Source organism: Dermacentor albipictus, chromosome 5, assembly GCF_038994185.2.
Source record: "Dermacentor albipictus isolate Rhodes 1998 colony chromosome 5, USDA_Dalb.pri_finalv2, whole genome shotgun sequence".
Lineage (NCBI taxonomy): Eukaryota > Metazoa > Arthropoda > Arachnida > Ixodida > Ixodidae > Dermacentor > Dermacentor albipictus.
In genome coordinates this window covers 25040204-25063874 of record NC_091825.1, presented here as the reverse complement: position 1 = coordinate 25063874, position 23671 = coordinate 25040204, and the positions used below count along the sequence as shown (strand labels likewise).

At 46.3% G+C, this 23671-nt stretch overlaps 2 protein-coding genes across 2 annotated transcripts in view; one reads left to right on the top strand and one right to left on the bottom strand.

Moving 5' to 3' along the window:
- Nucleotides 1-2208: 2208 nt before the first annotated feature.
- On the bottom strand, nucleotides 2209-15025 carry Clbn (Nuclear export mediator factor NEMF homolog Clbn). The gene is made up of 2 exons (XM_065427169.1): nucleotides 14163-15025; nucleotides 2209-4785 (listed from the first exon to the last, which is right to left on the bottom strand). The coding sequence occupies exons 1-2, from the start codon at nucleotides 14732-14734 to the stop codon at nucleotides 2388-2390; spliced, it is 2970 nt and encodes a 989-aa protein (XP_065283241.1). The 5' UTR covers nucleotides 14735-15025; the 3' UTR covers nucleotides 2209-2387.
- Nucleotides 15026-15177: 152 nt separating this feature from the next.
- The window catches only part of LOC135898298 (dnaJ homolog subfamily C member 2), a 139531-nt gene continuing 131037 nt past the window's right edge, over nucleotides 15178-23671 (top strand). The window contains exon 1 of the mRNA XM_065427170.1: nucleotides 15178-15518. Coding sequence (XP_065283242.1) covers nucleotides 15446-15518 — 73 coding nt within the window. The 5' untranslated portion in view covers nucleotides 15178-15445. The remainder of the gene's footprint in view (nucleotides 15519-23671) is intronic.

Below are 23671 nucleotides of genomic sequence, written 5' to 3'. Positions count from 1 at the left end.
TCTTAGCAATATTTGCACATAACTAGCATGTCAATCTTAGCATGTGGATTATAGTGATAGCATTCAGTTGCCACTTAGTTCATGTGTGATGGTATTACAATTAATAAAGTGTACACCACAGTGCGCACAATGTATATTTATGACAACCTGCCTCAATGCTGGGACCATGCACTGACATAGGTGCACTTTGGGGGATGTCCTATTCCATGGCAATAGCAGCTTTTTCACATGGTTTGCAGGGTTCAATATGACAGTACTAGGGTTGCCACCTTTGCTGCAATGGAAACCAACACTCGGCTAGAAATTGGTGGGGGTGTTGCGGGAGTCACTGTATTTGGTTTGAAAAAATATAATAAATGCATATTGAAGAGAAAAAAAAAAACTATCTTAAAAGTAGAGTATACGACTACATGCAACATACATACACAGCAATTGAGGATGCTAAACAATAAGAAAGCAGTAACATATCATTAATAAATAATTGCTGGTTAACCTGCATTCGACAGTAAATGTAAGCATTAAATGGCTACCAGCAAAACAGATTGGATGGAGTAGTAACTAGCCACAATGGGTGTAGTGCCACATTCGCAACAGCACAGTCCTTCACATCACACTGCACCATGCCATACTGTGCATTGGTCCATATGGACGCAAGAGTTTCCTGTCACAGACAGAACCTCATTGCAAGTATGGTCTCAAGTCAAATGGCCATTTGCGGCGTGCAGGACACTGCCGGTGTACCAGATGCACCACAGGACTCGTACACCGTTGGCACCGAAAAGAGCACTCAGTGCAAAACATGGCAATCAAGTGTACTGTGCCCTGTGTCTGCCTTTTGAACGTTGCTATCGGATGAACATCTTAAAGGGGCAGCGCAATATGACAAAGACAGAAGGCAGGAACACACAGCACAGCGCTGTCCTGTGTGTTCCTGCCTTCTGTCTTCGTCATATTGCGCTGCCCCTTCAAGATGCTCAACATGTACCAACTCGCCCAAATGTCGATCCTTCTACAGTTGCTATTGGAAATGACAAATAAAACTTCAGCATACTGGAAGTTACAGCTTAAATGATATTGTGAACAAACATTAAAAAGAACATATAAGCAATATTTTTGTAACTCATTTGGGAAGTAACTAGCGTACGTAATGCAGTCTTGACTGGTTCCCGAATGATCTCGTATTGTTCTTGCAACTTGCCCGGATGTTCTCCTTTGAGTGCCCAGATAATGGTTCTGGCTTTTTATTTAAGGTCACTTGAATGTCGCTCACAATGGGAGCTAAAGGCATTTCTTGCTTAAAAAAATTGAATAATTTTACTTTGCCTTTCACTTCACTCAAGTGATAACTGTTTGCGATGTGGTATTTTTCAATAGTTCATCAATGCCAGACTAGAAAACCGGCAAATGCAAGCCAGTAAGGGAATTGAAGCAGCAGCATCTGCTAGAAATTGTTCACCAGCTGGAAACTGGGACACGTGGCAATGCAGGTGCACACATGAACAATTTCATCTTTCTCCTGTAGTTTTTTTTTCGCAACAGTAAACTGAGAATAATAGAGAACGGGTTGTTGATGTGTTCATTAATTTTTACCTTTCAAAATAGAATAACGTATTTGGCAGTGACTGAGCTAACATTCCAGAAAAAAGGTGCAATGACCAGGAATGTCTTGAATGGCATTTTTGAAAATGAGCAGGTTGTTTCTTATCCACGAACCATGGTGTTTAAAGTGCTCGTGCAAGAAATCCCATGCACTCAGTATGACGATGGTTTATCATGCTGCAATGAAACACACAATGCTAAAACAGATTTTGTGCGTTACTACAACTGGTAAGCATGCCGTGTGTATTTTTACGTCCTACAATGTAGCTTCTTTACACAACCTCAACATGGCAATAGCTTTCATGCTGGGCACAGCAACATCAGAAGTAATGCTAGCATTACCCTTAATGCATCTTCTGAGGTCTTAGTGCAAACTACTCTGCAAGTCTGAAATGCAGACATTATTTCTTGCTAATTGTACCAGCCACAGAATTGCACAAATATATAAATGGGGCAGATTACAGCAGAAGCCAATGTTGCCACTGCACAGCCGTGCTATTGGCAACACAAGGTATGTAAAGGAGGTCACCTGAACAGAGTGCTTTTCCCTTGCTGAAACAGCAACTCTAAAGAACAATTCCACAATCATAAAGGCGATATACTACCAGGTTGGTTTAACTTAACATGTTTATTCTGAACACAAAGCCATTGTTTCATCCTAGTGTTCCGTTCCACACCTCACTCTGCACAATTGCCCCAAACAACAAGCTTGGCAATGAAGAAGACGCTCCACTTTTGCATCTGTACACAGGTTGCACTGTCAAGCATTTCTGCAGCTAAACACAAGGTCACTTTCGTTTCTGCAAGTGCGGTGCTGAGAGTTTGACTTTGCCAGGGATGTTTCGAGAAATGTCTTGGTCCTTGGTCACGCGCAGAAGGTCCCGCTCCCGTGGACTGGTGTTCTTGTCCAGCAGGAAGACCGACAGTGCTGTCTTGGCTGCCTTTCCCCTCCGTCCCGTGCCAGGCGTCACTTTCACTTTGTGCTTGTAGTTCTGAATGGCTGCATAGGGCGCGCACACAGGCACGGCAAATAAGAGACCATCTTCAGCCACTGGGCAACCTGTCAGTGAAGCCAGAAGCCTCTGCTGTTCATCACCAATGTTATCTTCATCTTCATCCTCTTCTGGATCAGCCTGCAAATCCTCGTCCTCTACTGGTGGTGCAACTTTGTTGCTGCCCGCTTTCTGTTTGACCTCTTCCTGTTTTGACCCTGGCTCATTATCTGCTGCTACCTCATCGGCGTCATTTGTTTCTACCGCACCAGGTACTTGTTCTGGCTTTGCCGATGGCTTGGGCTGTGCCTTTGGCTGCTTCCCCTTGCTGGGGGCTGCCTGACCAGGTTCCTTCTTGCCTTTTTTCTGCTTGCGACTCTTCGTCTCTTTTGGAGCACCTGCAGATGCCAGGATTTCCATGCGCAGGCGACGCTCATCCTCATCCTGGTCCTTGTACTTTTCTTTGATCTTCTTCAACTTGCCATGTGTTCCTCTCTTAGGCTTTACCACCTTTTCAGTGTTTGTAGCAGGTGGCACTTCTTTTGGAGGCGGCTCAGACTTTGGCCTGGCTTGCGGTTTGCGACTTACATGTAACCCTTTCACTGGCTGTGAATATACAATCTCCTCAGCTGTATCTTGGTCATCATGCTCATTCGTTGCTGCCTCCAACTCGTGAGGAAGCTTTACTACTGTGTCAGGGAACAGTTCGGCGTCACCTTTCGTACTGTCTGCATCGCCGTCACCCTTGACACTGCCCTTCTCAGAGTCTGACTCTTCGGACATTTCCAACTCGGGTCCTTCTTCTGGTGGTTCTGTGCTGGCCTCCGCCTCGTCCTCAGCCACGCGCACCTTGCGCTCTCCTCGGTGCCGCTCGATACTCTCTTCATCCAGCTTGTACAAGAAGCCAAAGCCCATGATGAGATAGGAAGGGGGCAGATAGTTCTTCTTGCCACGAATCATGAAGGCTCCTGGAGTCAAGTACTGCCCTGTCGGTGCTGTCTTAGACACCTGGTGGTGATGTACCCACCACGCACTAGTGACCACCTTGGCATCCCAGGCCGCACTATAGCAGATGGCCATGGTTCCAGCCTCATTCAGGGTCTTGGGTGGCACAGGCGCCCCTGTTGGATTCTTGATGACGATGCTGCTAGCACCATGGAGGTCTGCGTGCACATAAATGTCACCAGGGCGCAAATACTTTTTCACAATGGCCTCATTCTGCTGCGCATCACGACCTCCAACGACCAAGTAGTCCTCCGAGCTGACGAACCAGAAGAACTTCTCAAACCAAAATGCCTTTCGTGCTTTTGCAATGTTGGTGGTCAGTGCTACTTGCTTGAGTGCCTCGCGTGTCTTCTTTTCAGCCGACTTGTAAGCCTTTGCGGACGACTCTATCGTCTTCTGCTGCTTTCCCGCTGCGTGCTTTTTTTGATCATAGTACTTGCGTGCATTTGCGTATGCAGACAGGTCGATGTCAATGTCGACCAAGGCTTCCTCGGCTTCATCGTACGGGTCCCTAAGGAGCATCTCGAAGTGGTTTGTCTCGAGCTTGAGCTTACGGATGGAACGAGCCATGGGGTCACCTTGCTCCTGACCTTCTTTGAGCAACTCCGTGATCTCTGCCCAGCCAATCTGATTAGCGAGAGCACTGCGCACAACACACAGGGCACGTTCCACCAGGTCCAAGTTCACCTCAATTAGTTCAGCCTTCCGCACGTCCACTTGTTGCACCTCTTGAAGGGCCTGAATTCTCTTTTCGTGGTCCGTGCGGATGTTCTCCAGTTTTTTAAGTGCCTCTTTTTCACGTTGGTGGGCACGGAGGGTGATCTTCTGCATTTCGACGCTGGAGAAGAACTGGTCGACTGCAGTGCTGAACGATGGTAGCTCAATCGTGGAAGTGGTGCCCGTTCCAGCAGAGCCGTCATGCTGGCGCCAGAGGAATGGGTGGAACTCCTGGTAAGTCGCGATTTCAGTGCTTCCATCCTCAGCTGGCTGGATGCGTTGCTCGATCCGCTGAACAATGTAACCCTTGCATGACTCGGCCTTTGCCCGTGCCATGATGGCATCTGCATCATGCAAGCATTCGAGGACTTTTTCAGTGAGACCTTCAGCTGGAAGTGTGCTGATCTTGGCTCCACAAGAGAGGCCATGGCCCAACAACACATGTTCAAGAAGGGCTGGACCATACAGAGTCCTGGGAGAAAAAAAAGGAATCAACTGAGGTAATGGTTTCTGAAGAATGGTGTGCAATGATGAACACACAGAAAAAGAAAACAACCTGAAAGTTGCATATTAGAAAGCTAGAGAATCTCACAGAAACCTGTAAGTGGCCACAGAAGGAAGGTGTTGTGTCCATAATGCAACTTTGGTGCACTGTGCTTGAAGTGCCATCTAAAAGGTGTTGATAAGTAATTCACTGGAATATAGAAACTCTTTTGATTATGATTCTATCAATACTAAATCGGCAAGAAGTACTTCTGCTACTAAACTTTTCCACTAATCCCTTGACCCCTTGACACATCTCACCTTCTTTCCAATTTCACTGCGTAAATCACGTAATAAATGTTTTAAATTACTGCCCTATTATCCTTACTAACACATTTTAAATTCATGAATTTAATTGCCTTCTTGAAGGCAGTTCTTTTTTTCACATCGGCAAAGCATGACGGTGGCTTCTGCACAATATGTATAACCCTTTTCTTTCACTTGTTGCGCTGCATAATTAATTATACTGCGCAGACTACATATTTTCAGGTTTTTCGGAAGTGGCTAACAAGGTGTGTCATAGGCATCTACTTGATTCACAGGGCTTAACATCTAAAGGCAACAATGGGGATATGAAAGGCACAAGCTGCTGTTCCATAAACTAAGTTGCCATAACCTGAGCCCATTAAGGTGGAAGGAATGTTAAGCATAAGCAATTTACTATTGCTGACAGTTGCGATTTCTAACCCTTGCTAACGCACATTTCCGGTACTCAACAGGGGGTCTACCTTAAGACCATCTTGTTCCTGATACATGTCAACGAGTTTCTTCCTAGGCTTCTATTTGCTGGTGATTGCATAATATTTTTTTAAAACAATAACAATGATGAGCTTAGCACTCTTGAGTCTGACACTACTGCTGTATCTTGACCTAAACAACAATTAGTGGAGCCAAATAGCAGCAAGGCCACGGTTGTGCATGTTTCCTGAAATACGAACATTTAGCCTGTTTTAGAACTTGTCACTTTTCCCAACTGCTTCAGTCTTCAAATTGCACACAACATAAATTAGGCGACCAACAATGAATGGATTGTTAATAATGCTAACCCAGGGTGTCAAACCAAGTTGACATTTCCAAATTCCCTGAGTTTTCCAGGTTTTCCCTGAGTGCCATTGCGAAATTCCCTGAGTGATGCAGAACTATGCTGTAGGTCAAAACGGGCTGGAACCATTATCGTCCGATGCTGTCACTCTTTAGTAAGCCTATGAAAAAATTTTTTTAAAAGAACCGACTTAATTCAATTTGAATACTAAGGAGTAGTGTTTATGTTATTCAAAAGAAGAATAGAAAGGAGGGGTTAGTAAAATGCACAGCAAATAAAATGTCTTCGAAAGAAATTCCAAATTGAGTCAGACATTTTCAAATACAAATAAAAAGGAGATGCATTCAGAAGCAAATATTTTCGAGTATGAGCTGTTTATACCAACTGATAGCAAGCTCAGTGGTATGAGGTCGGAATTTTGTCACAATTGAGAGTCTCTCTCAACAGCTCGTAAGTCAACCTCAATTGTCCTGACATACTCTCAGCCCGCGCACGACGCCTCAGTTTTGTGTTTCACTGCTTTAAAGAGTTTATTTTGGTTTGTATGAGGGACGCCTGCATCTCGGTGTCAGCCAAGAGTGTTTTTTGAGCTTAGGCTCCTTCAAATGAAGCGCTCGCATACTTCGTTCCCCGTTCATTCTTCACTGCGTCGGTCCTTTCTGTTCTCGTGTTCCTCTTTTTGCGCGTTTGCACTACGGACCATTTGAAGCATACTCTTGGTCAGTTTACAGTGAACGTCTAATTTTCCGGACCCCCTAGGCGCCGCGAAAACTTCCAAAAAATCAGGCAGTAAATAAGGCAGTCCGAAAAAATAAATACACGTCTTTTACTGCTCTTAAGGGCTCAAATCGACACAGGCACGTCTGGAAAAGCTCTCAATGCCTGTCAGTACACTTATTGGGCATAGCGGTGCTCCTACTGTGACAGAAGAGGGCGGGTGCACGCGTGTAAAGTTAAGGAATACATACTGTGTCCCGTGACAATTGACCCTTCCTACGCTTGTTAAGCTTCACCGTAGTACTTTTGCCAGTGCTTTGCCGCATTAAAGAACTGTACTGAGGCGAAACTAACTTTCAGAAACCAGCATTATGGAATGCACCGTGCTTTCCGAGCTTCAAAGCCAAAATTATTGCCGACAGCGGAGAAATGAAGAAACACGGCACCGAACGGCAAGAAGCTTCATAGCGAACGTCGAAGCAGCTAGGCGTAGCGTTGCCGCAGTGGTGGCTGTGGCTGCCAGCGGATCTGCATGCGATAGCGCCGGTTCGAGGCGGCAAGGCAATCAAAATGGCAACGGTGGTGCAGAAGAACTTCAGTTTGGCCTAGTTGGTATTTACTGCAAATCATATTGACCGCAAAAAAGACGGGGACAGAGGAAGAAAACACATAGACAGCACGGGCGGTAACTTTCAACTGTTTTATTCATAGCAGCCAGTGGGCATATATAGGCAAAAAGAACATGCGCAGATCGCAGCAAACAAGAATGCACATCAGCTTAGCGTGGCAACCAATTATCAAAAAAATCTATTTCCGCTTGAAACAACCTAATGGAGGTATCGCTAACACAATCTTGGCCTTTCTTTTTTATGTGGTAAGCCTCCATCAGTTCACGTGCAGTCTGGTCATGGCTTCTCCCCAGAATCTTTATCTCCTCAAAAAGAGGTGCACAGCGACAGGCATTGCAGTGCGCAGGTAAGTGCGCCAATTCATCTTTCGTTAACTTTTGTTCATGCTCCCTGGCTCGATCATTTAGGCACCGTCCAGTCTGCCCTATGTAGGACTTGCCACACGCCAGGGGGATTTCATACACAACTCCTACATTGCATTTGGCATACGGCTTGGTGTGGTTCTTACCACAACCTTGCCTTCCTTTAGGATCACGGGAGGTGCGGGGGCAGAGCCGCGCCAGCTTAAAAGGGGCTGAAAAGACAAGGGGGACTCCAAACCTGCCTGCCACCTTCCTTAGGTTGTGAGCGACCCTGTGAATATACGGTACTACTTCAGGTCTTATGGCCATAGAAGTCGTCCTCACCCTTGCTTTGCCCCTAGATCCTTTTACCTTCTGCAGGAGGGTTTCCACCACTGGCGTTACCATCGAGTCAGGGTCCCCCTTGTCTTTTCAGCCCCTTTTAAGCTGGCACGGCTCTGCCCCCGCACCTCCCGTGATCCTAAGGAAGGCAAGGTTGTGGTAAGAACCACACCAAGCCGTATGCCAAATGCAATGTAGGAGTTGTGTATGAAATCCCCCTGGCGTGTGGCAAGTCCTACATAGGGCAGACTGGACGGTGCATAAATGATCGAGCCAGGGAGCATGAACAAAAGTTAACGAAAGATGAATTGGCGCACTTACCTGCGCACTGCAATGCCTGTCGCTGTGCACCTCTTTTTGAGGAGATAAGGATTCTAGGGAGAAGCCATGACCAGACTGCACGTGAACTGATGGAGGCTTACCACATAAAAAAGAAAGGCCAAGATTGTGTTAGCGATACCTCCATTAGGTTGTTTCAAGCGGAAATAGATTTTTTTGATAATTAGTTGCCACGCTAAGCTGATGTGCATTCTTGTTTGCTGCGATCTGCGCATGTTCTTTTTGCCTATATATGCCCACTGGCTGCTATGAATAAAACAGTTGAAAGTTACCGCCCGTGCTGTTTATGTGTTTTCTTCCTCTGTCCCTGTCTTTTTTGCGGTCAATATGATTTGCAACGGTGGTGGCTTTGATTAATGCGGTTTCGGACCTGCGGTCATGCAGAACGTCCAGAAAATCGGACAGCAAAGAGGTCTTGCGTCCGAAATTTCACACGTTCTGATGCGTTGACTCTATGAGGTACGTGGTGGTGCCACGAAGCCGTCTAACTTAACGGGAATCAGGAAAGTCGGTCGTTCACTGTACACTGGCAACTCCTCCAGCCGACAACAGGGCGTCAAACATGATTCGTTACAATTCCTGTCTGTTACTCGAGCCAGCATAACCGGGAGTTTCGACATTTCAATAAAATTACAGCTAATTTTCCCTGATAGAGGCACAAATTCCCTGAGTTTTCCCTGAGTTTTTCCAGACCACTAAAAATCCCTGAGAATTCCCGGTTGGTAGACACCCTGTTAACCACATGTCATCCTACTTTTGTCCCAACTTTTCTGCTGCCCTCATTCTGTTAAAACCATAACAAAACCAAAGAATATGCAGCCACAGCATGGGACCCTGTGAACTACTGTTGCCCTGGAGTTTGTAAAGAATAATGTGGTTAGTTTATTAAAACTATATTTGCCCTGCATACCCAATAGCGATGAAGGCTAGCCTCCTAGTCCTGTCATTAGCAATTCATAAATAATCCAGAGACCTTACTACTTGAGCTGCAGGTAGTACAATCAAAGCTGCCAATATGCTGAGCAGTCTATTGCGATCAACATCTGCACTGACTCCCAACAGCAACACAAGAGTTTCCATGATGCCACAAATTTGCAGACATCCACCATTGTCACAGGCCATGCCCATTCATCGTACATGTACTTAGTGCAGGGACATGGTCACGACCAGTACGGTGACCTATCGGGCAAAAATGCACTCTAACGCAGCAGCGAAAGCTCGCCCAATGCCCTCCCTTCAGACCACCACTCCGTCCTTTTAGCCAAGCTTCGCTGTTGGAACACAGGCACGTGGTCCCTTCCTTTCCCCATAATTTTTCTGCCTTCCACAATGTATTCCTACTGCAGAGTGTATTACATCACACTGGTCCAAATGGCAAAATAAAGTGTGTGCAGTGTTTTGCCTTAACGAGAGATAGTGCCACTGTTTCATAATTCTGTATTTATTCTCTGTTTTTGTCTCACTAAGCTGGATAAAAGAAGCAAGTAATGTGTTCAAGAATTATATTAACTGCAACTGGCATGAAAATGCCACATATCTAAGATCTTGAGGCAAAAGAGCTGCAGATTATGCCAGAATTGTCAGGTGTGCCTGCTGCTTTTATTTGTGAAATATTCAGTACCGCTTACACAGCCTTTGCTAGCAGTAATCTTCAGATTTTGTGCCTCGATGTGCGATTGTCTATTTGTATTTATGAGAGCAATTTAAAAACTAATGACCAACTCAAAGATACTATGTTCGGACAATTATTCTATATAGGCTCACAAATGACGCTTCATCTGTCCACAAAAAATTTTTTTGGTATTGTGGCTTTCATAAACAGATTTGTGAAATTCCATATTTTAGTGGGAAAAGAGAAGTCTGCCTGAGCTATGAGCATGAGCCAATATTACACCGCTTCTTTATTGCTTCCACCAACAACATTCGGGGATCTCAGCCTCCTGGAAACATTTTCTGTTGTCCAAAGAAACAATAACCACAGGACACAAGATGAGGGCTGAAGTGATGCTGATGGGCAGAGAGTCTGTTATAAGTCTTCTACTTTTGTCGTATTCGAATTTCCTGTGCACCAGCTGCATTGCTGCCTCCCCTACAAATTCAATTTCTAGTAACTGAAGATCTCGCTGACAATAAAAATGTCCAGACTCACAGGTCATGCGTCATTCCCTCACAATTACCTCTTAAAGCTGCGCCAGTAAAATACACATCCTTACTGACACTGTCTATCAGGGGAGGACTAGGAAGTCGTGAATTTACTGGCAACGGCTATGCTTTATTTCCCCATAAATGCGGCCATTTCAATAATGATGCATCATCATTCTCCAAAATTCATGAGGTTTAACTCTATTCAAAGAGAAGAAACTTATGACAACATACACTCAACAGAGTAAACAGCTAAAACAGTCGTTCACAAGTTTTAGCTATTGCAAACAAACAAGCCCAACACATAGATCATTTGATAAGGACATGATAAGGCCAGGCGAATGTACAATTCAAGAGCGGCTAAAAATTCTAACGAAAGCCCATGTGCCCTTACTCTCAGAGCAGGCAGCCCCTGAGTGCTTGCAAAAAAACTCGCCTACCACGTGAGAGCTCACATGAGTAGCCAGAAGCAACGTGGCGATTTATGAAAAATGCACGGCACACGAAACCATTGCCAGAAGTACACTGCACAAGAAAAAAAGAGACTGAAAAAAACGAAAGAATAAAAGAAAAAACTTGAGCAGATGCCATTGACAATGATTGTCTATGTAAACAAATAGCCAAGCCCTCCAAGACACCATTTGCTTAATTAAACAAATGGTGCACTGGACGTTGTATATTTCTTGGGTGCGAATATTTAGACATAGCTTGTTTCATTGCGTTGGTCTGTAGAGAATGGAGCTGTTAACAAATACACCTGAAGCGGAGCGATAAGTGGACAGCAAGGGCATCTCCAAGAGCTAGAACAGTTTGCATTTGGTAACGAATACACACTGCAACTTGGGCAGGTGAGTGCATTTGCCCCGTGCGTCAGCACAGAGTCCAACCTCTGACCACAAAAAAATGAGTGACAGCTTTACACGAAGGTGGGGCCAGCAACATAAGCCGTTCTTCTGGCTCCAACATAGAACAAGGTAGAGGAGGAGTGTCGCTTGTGGCTGCTGGTCAACAAAACGAAAGAGAGATTTAACACTTTATTAGGGATGGCAATTTAGCCTAATTTCAACGCATGGCAACATTGGCCTTTAGCATAAGACAATAAAAGGGAACACCTACACCAGGGAGAGTACTTCACCTATTTGCACCTTTGCCTCGCAACATTTAATTTGCCCCATCTCTAAATAAACTCTTTTTGAAAAATCCCTGCAGCAGCGCACGTCTAGGATGGGACTTTACAACATTCAGTGTGCAACACAAGCTTTCTATGCATTCTGTTCAAATGCTCTTAAAGTAAGACACCATCTTGCATGTGCTGATTAAATGCACAGTGCTATTTATGGCGAAGTCTCAGCACATCTCTCTTGACATGCAAGTGCTCCAGTAAGTACAATAAATTTGCTGTTAGTTTTACAGCGAAACTGTTAGGAGGAGTTTTACAACTGTTTTCATGTTGTGAAGGCTGGAATGTGGCACCATGCTTGGTGTAGATAAGCAATGCAATATGCATCACAGTCTTGAACTTCTGCACTGGAACATAATTATCAATGACTATAATATAAAGGTTACCTCATGCGCACCTCACACGAATAGATAAAAGCTTCACTGAGCATTTCTTTCAGCTAATCATCCATAATTTTTTTAGTCTCGTGTCTTCTCTTACAGGCACCATGTTGGGGGTCATCTAGAAGTTTGCACAGCTGCGGTGGTGGTAAAAAGCAGCCAGCAACACCGTCTGCGTGGAAGCCTCGAAGCGGCAGTCACTGGTGAATCACCACCAAGGACAAATAGGCGCCTAGTACTGCCCAAGGGATTGAGAACTCGCTTACATGCCGAGTTTTGAACAGCTGAACTGAAAAAACAAAGGACTAACGAAGACAGGTGAGAACATCACTGTACTAACAAGTGAATTAATTTTCATGCTTGTGGCTGCATATATAGTAGTGCATGTGCAAAAAGCAAAAGACAAATACATAGTGTTCATGCCTCGTATTGACAATGTAACAGGAGATGATAGCGATTCCAGCCACCTGCCATCAAGATATCTTTTTCTTTGGTCAAAACTATCGAGGGCGCACTTATGCACATGCTCCCCTCCTCCTATGCTTTTGCAGTTTTATCATTGACTGCAAGATCGTGCTCCACAATGTGGGTTACCCCCCCCAAGAGATTTTAGTTGCTATATGTGAGACGATGCTCCAGATGCTGAAACACAAGAACCCCATCAAGACTTGACAGATGAAGACGAAGCAAGGCCACCTGTCATCGTTCCGTATTTTCACGGAGCAAGTCAAAGGCTTAAAAAGATTGCTAACAGACGGGACTTCAAAACTGTATTTTCACCTCCAAACATGCCATTAACCATGTTCAGACGTGTGAATGCCAACAAGGAAGTAGAAATCTGGGGGAAAAAAAAAGATATGCACAGTGCCAGCAAGTTGTCGTGTATTGCATCCCCTTATCATACGGCCGTGCCTGCATTGGGCATGATGCCTCAATGAGTGGACCATAGAACATGCAGCCTCACTCTAGACAACAGCAACCTGTGGAAACCTGGCAGTCCATTGCAGAAAATTAGCATGCCAAGCCCATCTTAATTGAGTTAGCATTTCAACGAAAAGTGGCAGCAAGAAAAAAAAAAGGGAAATCCTTCAGGCCATTGAAATATCTAAGGACGGGAGCATATGCATAGCAAGCCCTCAATACCTTTGACGACTAAAGAAAACATATATCTTGTCAGGCGACATGCAATCGCCTATTGTCTCCCTTTATGTGGCTTATATGCAGTGCCGACACTTTGTACCCGTATTTTCCTTTTTACGCGCGCACTATGAAGCTGCGAATGCAAAATAAATTCAGTTGTTACTACAGCACTATCCTTGTCTGTGTTGCTTAGTCCTTTTTGTTTTCTTCAGTTCAGCTGTTCAGAATTTGTCTGAGCTACGAACCAACGAGCTCAGTTAAATACATTTCAATTGCTTATACAGCTTAGCTGTCGATGATGAATCAGTTGCTCAGACTGGCAAACGAATGCTTATGTGCGAAGGCTTATTTTTTGTAAGCTTTCCATGTACATAAGCATTTGTTTTGGTTGTCAAATGAGCATGCTTTCAAGCATTCATCCTAAACACTACAGCTATGAGTACAAGTGTGTCATCTTCCTGCCTATCGCTGTCGATTTGTGCCATACCCACCAACACGACCATGAAGCACATCACAAAACTTTACATGTTCACACTAACGTCCCACTTTGCGGTAATTGAATTTCCTTGTGCACATGCCAAGACACTAAAACAAGAGGATAAGCTGCACTTTTTACACACAGTTTTACAAGCATTGTGGAATAAACGTACTGGCAACTGCAGCCATTGTCTATGCAGATTTTTTCAACATTGTGCGTTACGCTTGCAACTACTCGATGCTGTGCATGGACAGAGTAATACGGTGATGCGCCCATGCACATTGCTGCCCGCTGCGCACGACACCTGACAGCCGTGGCACGTGAATCCTATCTGCCACCTCTTGTGGAATGTAATAGCTAGGGGAAGCTTTCTTCGACTGCGCTTCTTTGTATCTTGCTCCTTACGTAGCACCACTACTCCGTTATCGTGTGCGACTACCACAGCTTTTCGCGCTGCTCACCATTCTCGTACGTCATTTGCGGCGCTAATCCGATCAGTGTCGCTAGTGCAACGAGCGGGCCTTCTCGCTATAAGCTCTCCGAGACTACCGCCGAACGAGCGCTCGCTTCCCGTACCTCGGCGTGAGCAGCTTGCGAAGCGTGTCTCCCGGGGCCGCCTGCGCCAGCATCGCCGACAGCTGCTCGGCGATTAGCGAGGGGGGCTCGGCGAGCGCCCCGTCCACCGGGTACCTCTCGCGCACCACGAGCTTGACGTCTTCGTCCTTGCCCAGTGCACGGGGCCTCAGGATGTTCAGGATGAGGTAGTCGCCGTCGGTGAGCACCACGTTGCCCCGGTCGTACAGCTCGAGAATGACGTGGTAGGCCGCTTCGCCCGTGCCGAACTGAAAGTCGACGACGCGGTCGGCGCCCAGCTGTGCCAGCCGCTCGATGCGCTTGTTCTTTAGGTGCTTCCTCAGCTTCATGGCGAATCCCGACGGGCTCTGGTTTTTGGGCCAGGCGAACTCCGTGGTGTGCAGTCGCACGCCGGACTCGATGAGCAGAACGGCTTTCTCTTCCTGTCGGCTCAGTTTAAACAAGTACGTCTTAGTGTCGACGTCGTACACCTGTACGACTCGCATGCCGACGACCCTCTTCTGCAGCTCGGCGACCATGGCGAGGATGTCGACGGTGCTGAAGCGACTCTTCATGGTTTCGGCTCTCCCGGCTCAACGCCGCCGATGCGCGTGGTCAGTTCAGTGCGCGGAGGCTGAGCGGCAGCTAGCAATCTCTGTGGCGCGACGCGTTACTGAAACGTCCATTACGTTTAAGTCAAGCACCACACGGCACGTTCTCAGCTTTCCACGCAAGCTGTCAAATCCTGCCTGCGTGTTTTCATTCGAGATATGAACGTCGCATGCACGGAGGAACAGGCAGACGATGTCGTATATCGTGCTCGTCTTGGATTCGTTTAGACCGCAATGCGGCAATGTAGCACTAACAAAGCACATGTTAACTAAGAAATAATTGGAAATACTACAATACTATACCGTGTAAATATAAAAAACATACAGAAAATATTTTTTTGTGAAAGATAATGAATATTTATTGTACAAATTTGTGCCGTTTCAAGGCAACTCGATCCAGTTCTTAAATCGTCGGCGGCCAGACTGTCTGGCTAGCGTGCATGAGAAAGCGTGGTCTGTGTGGTCGCGTATTCTATGGTCGCGTTTTGAAGTTTGTGATGTAGTGGAGCGTGTTATGATCGCTGTTGTGACATGATGCATAACAGGCTAGCTTCGGTAAAGACGCGCGGCATTCTGTGATCCATAGCTGTTCTGAACAGACGAAGTCTAAGGAGACTACGGCGCCGCAGTACCACTGACAGCCGTTTCCCGCTTTTAAAGTTAGGTGACAGCGTCATGGTGCAGCTTCTGGTGCTCCCGCCGGCGCCTCCCGGCCAGTCTGGTGCTGTCGCCTTCGGCAAGCTCACCGGTGAGAAAAACAGCTCTGCAGGAATTTCATCTAGCTTGTAAGAGTTAGCAGCCGTTAATCCTGGTCTTAATCATTAATCTTTAATCCTTCACTCCTTAATCTGGTCGGGGATTGGCGTAGGTCGTACCGAAGAAAATGCATTTCCACGTTGTCTTGTAGAAAGTTTTGTTTATCTGGCAGGCATTTTGTGAGGCATTTCGTGTGACTCGGGCAAAGGAGTCGGCCTCAGATGCATTCATTTGTAGCCACTTATTCTGTGCTGAAGGAAATTAAGTAAATACGAGCGTAATAGATAACAATGAGGGCACAGGAAAGAAGGTTAGGCAGACGACCAGCGGGTCTAGATGTAGCCTACAGTGCACGTTCGTGTTCCTTATAAAAAAATAATGTAAGGTCTGGATGTCCCGGATACTAAATTAACACTCTCGCCAAGTATAAGTGTTCACATAACGGCAGAGTGTCGAGATGGGCAAGAGCAACAGCCAGCGTCTGTCCATCGTGTAGAGCAAACAGAGCGTAAGGTCCACAAGCCCCGTTTACATGAATGCGACATTGGCGCATCGCATTTCCAAGCGCATTTGGGAAAGGTGATGCGACGCCGTTTACATGTAGCGCCTTAACTGGATGGATGGATGGATGGATGATTGTGGCTCAACCCTTTGAATCGGGCGGCGGCGACGCGCGCCACCTAGCCTTTAATCGTTCTATATGCATGCATACCTATGTATTTACTCCTTTACTTTTGCGTTGATATTGTCCACCAATCAGTTAGCCTCCGTTTAGTTATTTCTACCTGTTCAAAGTCTATTCTTCTTTCACTGTCTTTAAAACCCAAGGCTTTGAATAGTTCCCCGTTAGATTCAACTGCAGGGTGAAGTTGTTTACAAGCAAGTATCAGGTGTTCCGCCGTTTCCTCCTCCTCTCTACACGCCTCGCATACCAAATCTATCTCCTGGTATCTGGCTCGGTACGTTTTAGTCCTCAGTACACCTGTCCTGGCTTCGAACAACAATGAGCTTCCCTTAGAGTTATCGTAAATATTTTCTTTGGCTATTTCTTGCTTAAACGTCCTGTATGTCTCCAATGCCGATTTGGTTTGCATCTCTGTACTCCACATACCCCTCTCTGCCTCCTTAACCTTTTTCTTGACAGATGATTCCTTACTTGTTCCCCCGCTACTGCCCAAGTATTTGCTTGTCAATTTTCTAGTTCGCTTCCTCCACCTCGTGTCAACATTCCTCGTGTATAAGTAACTGAAAACCTTCCTATCCCACCGAATTTCCCCCATTTTTCTCAATCGCTCCTCAAAGGCTATCTTGCTACTAGCCTCTCTGCCCTCGAAAGAAGACCATCCCAGATCCCCCTGCAGTCCAAGATTCGGTGTCTTGCCATGTGCTCCCAGAGCGAGCCTACCCACCCCACGTTGCCTAATTTCCAACTGTTGCCGGGTCTCTGTTCTAATACATAGAACCGCATTGGCAAAAGTCAGGCCTGGTACCATTACCCCCTTCCATATCCCTCGTACTACCTCGTACCTATTGTAGTTCCACAGTGCCCTACTCTTCATAATCGCTGCACTTCTGTTACCTTTAGTCGTTAGATATTTTTCGTACTCTGTCAGATACTCAATGCCATTATTTATCCACACCCCAAGGTACTTGTATTTATCGACTATCTCCAGCGTGACCTCCTGTATCTTATGCTCGCCGCAGCTGTTATCATTAAAAATCATGACTGCTGATTTTTCTTTGCTAAACTTCAAGCCTAATCTGTCTCCTTCTGTACCACATATGTCCATTAATTCCTGCAGATCTTCTGCATTGTCAGCCATTAATACAATATCATCCGCGTACATCAGTCCTGGTAATGACTGTTCAATCAATTTTCCTTGCTTGAGAAATGATAGGTTGAAGCCGAGTCCGCTTTGCTGTATTTTGGCCTCTAGACCTTGTAGGTACAGCATAAACAGCAGAGGCGACAATGGGCACCCCTGCCTAAGCCCCCCCCAATCATTACAGGCTCCGAAACCTGCTTTTCCCATTGTATAATCACCCGGTTACCTTTATAGATATCTTTTAAGAAATTGGTTACTCCATCTTGCACTCCTAAAGTTTCCGGAATGCCCCACAAGCCCTCTTGAAGTACACTGTCATAGGCTCCCTTGATGTCCAAAAAAGCCAGCCGTAGGGGTCTGTGTTCCTTTTCAGCTATTTCAATGCACTGTGTTAGCGAGAACAGATTGTCCTCTAGCCTCCTATGCTTCCGGAACCCATTTTGTAGCTCCCCAAGTACCCCCTCGTTCTCTACCCATGCCTGCAGTCTGTCCTTTATAATCTGCATAACCACCCTGTAAACCACTGACGTCACTGTTATAGGCCGGTAGTTATTTATGTCAGCTTTGTCCCCCTTTCCCTTATATATCATTCTCATCCTACTTAGCCTCCATTCGTCAGGTACTTTACCATCCACTAGCATTTTGCTCACCACCTCCCTCAATGCTTTCTTAGATTTCGGGCCCAATTTCTTTATTAACATAATTGGAATACCATCGGGGCCTGCCGATGTGCTACTTGGTACCCTCTTCTCCGCCCTTTCCCACTCTTTTTGTCCAAGTGAAAGCAGTGGGTTGACCGGGCTATCCCTCTCCGACGTACTGCATGTACCATTTGTCTGTTTTGTAAATTTTTCCCTCCTCATAGTTCCTATATGCTCCATTGCACCCTCTCCTTCTAACCGAGTACCTTGAGCTGTTACTATATACCTCTGCTCTAGGCTTGTCCTATTACTCAAGGAGTTCAGATGTTGCCAGAATTTCCTAGCTGCCTGTTTATCTTTTTTATTGCTTATTTTTGACAGCCATTGGGACCCTTTTGTCTTGATTTTCTCGTTGATCAAAAAAGATGCTTCCCTTTTGCATTTTATGTAGTTTACCCATTTCCTCTCTACTTCTGCTTCAGGTTCTCCCTTACTTTTGGAATACCTGTGTTCCCTGGAGGCTTCCTGACGTTTTTTTATGGCCTTCTTAACCTCTTCATCCCACCAGCTCTTGAGTTTTCGTATCCCTTGCCTTGTTTTCCTGACTCGCGCCTTACCTAGCTCACGCTCAAATAGTCTCATTAACTTTGGGTAAGTCCAATCCGTTTCAGTACCCTCTGATATTTCCTCTTCAATTTGTTTGGCCGCTATTTCCACTTCGTCTTCTGAGTAAAAAATCACATCTGGCGTTTCCTCGCGCGTCGTTCGTGTTTTAGTTTCACTCTTAAAACTCAACTTGATACGTTTGTGGTCGCTACCTATACTTCTGGAGCCCTGTTCATCTATAATCATGGCTCCTAATCTATCGTACATCCTATGTGACATTAACGCATAATCTATATATACTATGTGACATTAACGCATAATCTATTGTCGAGTGTCGACCTCCTACCTCCCATGTTATGGTCCCGTCACACTTTTCAGTAGAGTTACAGACAACTAAGTTAAGCCTCTCACACATATCCAGCAGCATGTTACCTGTGGAGTCTGTGTGCCCATCCATATCTTCAATATGCGCATTCATGTCTCCTAATACAATTACTTCACATCCTTTTCCCAGCTCATTGATGTCCGCTGCTATACAGTCCAACATTTTTTTGTTTTCCTCTTTAGCATTTGATCCTGTCCAAAGGTATACAAAGCCTAGAAGTGTTTTCGCCCCTGCTACTTTTCCTTCTAGCCATAAATGCTCCTTGCATTCCTGTTTGACCCTTTGCCAATTTGTATTTTTATGAATGAATGAATGCTCCAATTCCCCCACCCTTTCTGCTACCCTGCACTCTGTTGCAGTATTCCCATGCATAATCAGGGTTACAGGGCGGTTGTTCCATGTCCCTAAGATGTCTCTACAAACCCATAAACCATTAAGTTCTCCTGCCTTAGTTGTTCTTCGATTTCCTCCCATTTTAGCCTATTTCTGCCACCTTGCATGTTAATGAACCCTATGTCTGACTTAATTTGGCCCTTGCGCTTATTCCTGTCACCTCTCCTACAGTACCGATGTTCGCGTGTTTGTGGCTCCTGCCTCGAATCGTCCACGCCTACACTGCTTCCTTCAGGGCTGTGGGTCCCCCTAAAAAAGCTGTTGCCTGGCGACCCATCCTGCCCCCTATCCGTTTGCCAGTGGCACCACTGTAGTGAATACCATCCTGCACAAAAGGCCGGAAGCCGGTTCCGTACACGTCCCTGTTTACCTCCATCACGCTGTACCCGAGTCGTCCGCTCAGGCTCCTAATGACCCGATTGGCCTCAACCACCCTCCTTTCTACCTGGTAAGCCTGGCCCTGGACCTCTGGGATAGTGCATATGGTCACATGCACCCTCCCGGAGGCCTCTCTAAGCATACTCAGCCCAGTCTCAATGTGCCTCTCAAGGTCCTGGCTTCTCCCCTTAAGCACGTCATTGAGCCCAGAATGCATAATGACCAAGCTGTCGCTCTCCGTGCTGACCCCAACTACTTCCCGCGCCTTGGTCATTGCTTCCGCCATACCCTTGCCCGCTTGCACCTCAACCTGTACTCGCCCGTCCGCCTTCACTCTCGCCATCACGCCCTGTTCGGCCCTCCCCACATTGGAGTCCCCTATCACCAGGACCCTTCTACCTGCAAACCGTTCGACTGCAGCCTGTGCCTGCTGCCCCTCCCTTTGTGCCCGCTGGCGCCCCTGTGACTGCAGCGTCGCCTCACTCGGGGCGCGTTGTGCAGCTTCACTATAACTACGCCGTTTCACCGGCGGCGAGCTGACGACGGCTTGCTTTGGCTCCCTGCCCCCCACTTCGCCTGTAGGGTCTACCCTACTTTCGCTTCTCGTTTCGCAAAACTCTCGCAAAAACGTAGCGCCACATAGTGTCGTATAAGTGAAGTGCAACCGACTTCCGGTGCAACTGGTTTCCGGTTGTGGGCTGAGTGCACGTTGGTGGTTGAGTGCCGAGAAATAGACAGTTTTAGTTTAGTGTACGCAACTTATAGTGTACGCTATACGCTATAGTGTAGCGGACGCGAAGCAGCGCACGTTTTTAGCAGCTTTAGCTGGCCAGCGAGATCTTCAGATCTCGGAGGCCATTAGTCGTCGTTGCGGCTATTTTCCGACTATAGCGATAGGTAGCGCTGACATCTCGAATGTTTCTTTCATTAGGCTTCGCCTCGTTCGAAACGAGAAGCGATCTCAAAAACACCACAAGGTTATCCATAATACCCTGTCGTCGAAGCGGCCTGAGACTAAGCGAAAGCCGTTTAGACAATCATTTGCTGCGAACGAAGTGCATTTTACAAAAGCAACGCCAAATTCAATTCGAAGCGGGCAGCCGGGACCGCCGCCATGTTGGTGGCCAATTCCTTCCCATCATTCCTAATGCGACGATCCTGCGTTTACATGCTCCGCGAGAGTCGACTCGCGCCCGTAAATCTACCCTCGCCTGGCGCACTAATGCGATGCGCCTTCCTAGCGCATTACTGCTGTTTAAATGAATGTGATGCGCTATAAATGCGATGCGATGCGACGTTGTCGCATTCATGTAAACGCGGCTACAGTTGCAGTCACATCGCACAGCTCAGCCTGGAGATTCTGTATCTCTCCTAAAGGGCCCCTGAAACGGTTCGGACAACTTTTGCAGACGCGTAGGGTACAGCTTAAGTAGAACATTCGCACCACAGTTTAAGTGAAGCGTTACGTATTAATGGAGCTACAAGCGATTAGAAGTTACCCTCCTCCCTAGCCATGCTTTTCCTCCTCAACTCGTTCGCCGAGCGAGCGGGGCTAAGCTCCGTTTTCACTGGTTCAGCGTCACGATGCGACGTCACATCGTCCACTTCCGGTTGTTTTGGAGCCCGCCCGCGCGAGACCTCTCCGCTAGCCGCTTGGCCGTCGACCCCAAGCGAGAGCTATCGAAGCAGCGTGCGTTGCGAGCATTCTGTCGTAGCGCCGAACGTGTTTTGTATTCCGGTAACCACAGGCAAGCTGGTCATTTCGGCAAATGACTGGAGACATAAACTCAAGCTGATGAAGGAACTTTAGCGTAGACGTACGTGAGCGGCCTGATCGGTCTGCACGGTCCATACACTTGTTGGCGCAGCGCTTAACCAGCCAAGCAAAGCGCTAATAATGTTCTAACCAAGCATAAAACATTTTAAACATTTATAAAAACAACGTGTTGATGATTACACTCCTGCGAAAAATACACACCAGCAGCAAAGAAGAATACATTTTGTTGCTGCTACTGTGTATGGTTGAGCGTTGTGCCACCAGGTGGCTGCACCGTGCAGACCATTCACATTTGCCCTTCTGCTCATATCATGGCTCATCCCGATACGGCACAGTTAAGCGGCCAGACTCTGTCCCCTTGCGCTTGCATTTGCCCTTAATAGCGGACTCGCGAAACGCTATTGCGTTAGTAATCTTCCGGTGTAAAGTGACGGCCACAAACGCGCAAATCCTGGCACCGATCGAATAGCGGCAGTCCGATGCGCAGCAGCCAGTTCGCTCGTACGCTGCCTTGCAGAGGGACACGATGTCACAGCTTGACATATTGCCAGCCGCTACGTTTGCAGTCCACAAGGCAACAAAGTCGAATCATAGTGCTCGCGAAAAGACTGAGACCCACTCTGACAGCAGAGCTCTCGTCAAAATGGAGTACGTTGTAACACAAGCAGACGACACTTGCTGTGTGCCAGAAGTGCTTAAGTGTACTGAAAAATTATTCTTCTGCATTCTCTTTATGTTACTTTCTTCTCATAAAAACAAATTAACTAACATTCCAACTATTACGAAGATCATTTGTTTACCATAAAGTTGGAAAAATTATCGATCACGCGCCCTTGTCAGCCAATTGGATAGCTCGCCCCACTGACGTCGTATGGGTGATTTCGGTCATATGGGTAGGGGCGGCTTATTATTCCGCCGAGCAGTGTGCTGCGATCGGCAGCAATGTGCATTTTTAAAACCTTATAATAAATTACACACTTTACGCGGGGCACTTAGATTTGTCAATTAATGATCAGAAGGACCTACTTTAACTACTCAGTACGTTTGTAGAAAATCGTCACAAGCGTTTGAGGGTCCCTTTAAATGGTACTACTGATGTGTAAATGCCATTCGTAGCTTAAGCCGTCACAGAAGACTAGCACCTGTCATCAGAGCATGTTGATAATACGAGCAAACAAGATGCATCACAGCTGCGCGAGACCTCTCGTAGTGAAACTTTGTTAGCTGTAGTTGGTGAAGGCCTTTCGGAATGTGCAATGCGAAGTAAAACATGTTGCATAATTTTAATGACAGCTGAAAAGCACAAGAAAACACACTCAGTTGCACACAAACACCCAAGAAAGGTGCCCCCCCGCCATGCTTTCACACTTATTATCTAGCCCAACTAAGAGTTATTTTTGTTGTAGAACGACTGAAAGGTATGGTAGTTGGTCCAGATTCATAGCTATACCCAGGTAGCACAATCAAACACAACCAAAAGAAGAGCCTTTAGTGCCACATCCTGTCTATTTTATTAATCTCTTTGTCATATTTCATCTGTTCCGTCACGCTGCCCAGGTATGGTCATAAAACTCGTTGCTGCATCCGAAGATTGTTGTGGTACCTTGCTGAACATTGCTCAGTGGCTATGGTGTTAGGCTGCTGAGCACGAGGTCGCGGGATCGAATCCCGGCCACGGCGGCCGCATTTCGATGGGGGTGAAATGCGAAAACACCCGTGTACTTAGATTTAGGTGCACGTTAAAGAACCCCAGGTGGTCTAAATTTCCGGAGTCCTCCACTACGGCGTGCCTCATAATCAGAAAGTGGTTTTGGCACGTTAAACCCCATATATACATACTTGCTGAACATGTTAAAGTAGAAGTACTGTAACAATGACACATTGGTGGTACCATTGTGTCTAAGCTAACAAACCTCTCAAAAGTTTGCTTCTGAGAAAAAGAAAGTTATGACAGTACCTCTGAAATTGAATTGACAGGTGGGCTAGCTAGTGGGTGTTCATATTGTGAAGTGGGAAGCTCAGCACAGGGTGGACAAACAAAAAGAAGTGGACAGGGCATGGACGCAGTCTCACATGAAAGTTCTAATGGTAAGATCTGCTGATATCTTAACAAGATGTCAAAAGGACTTTGACCAGATA

Coding starts and splice junctions, on each gene's coding strand:
- Clbn (XM_065427169.1), bottom strand. CDS start 14,734: ATGAAGAGTCGCTTCAGCACCGTCGACATCCTCGCCATGGTCGCCGAG. Junction 4,786..14,162: donor CGCAAGCTGCTCACGCCGAG/GTACGGGAAGCG, acceptor TTTTTCTCCCAG/GACTCTGTATGGTCCAGCCC.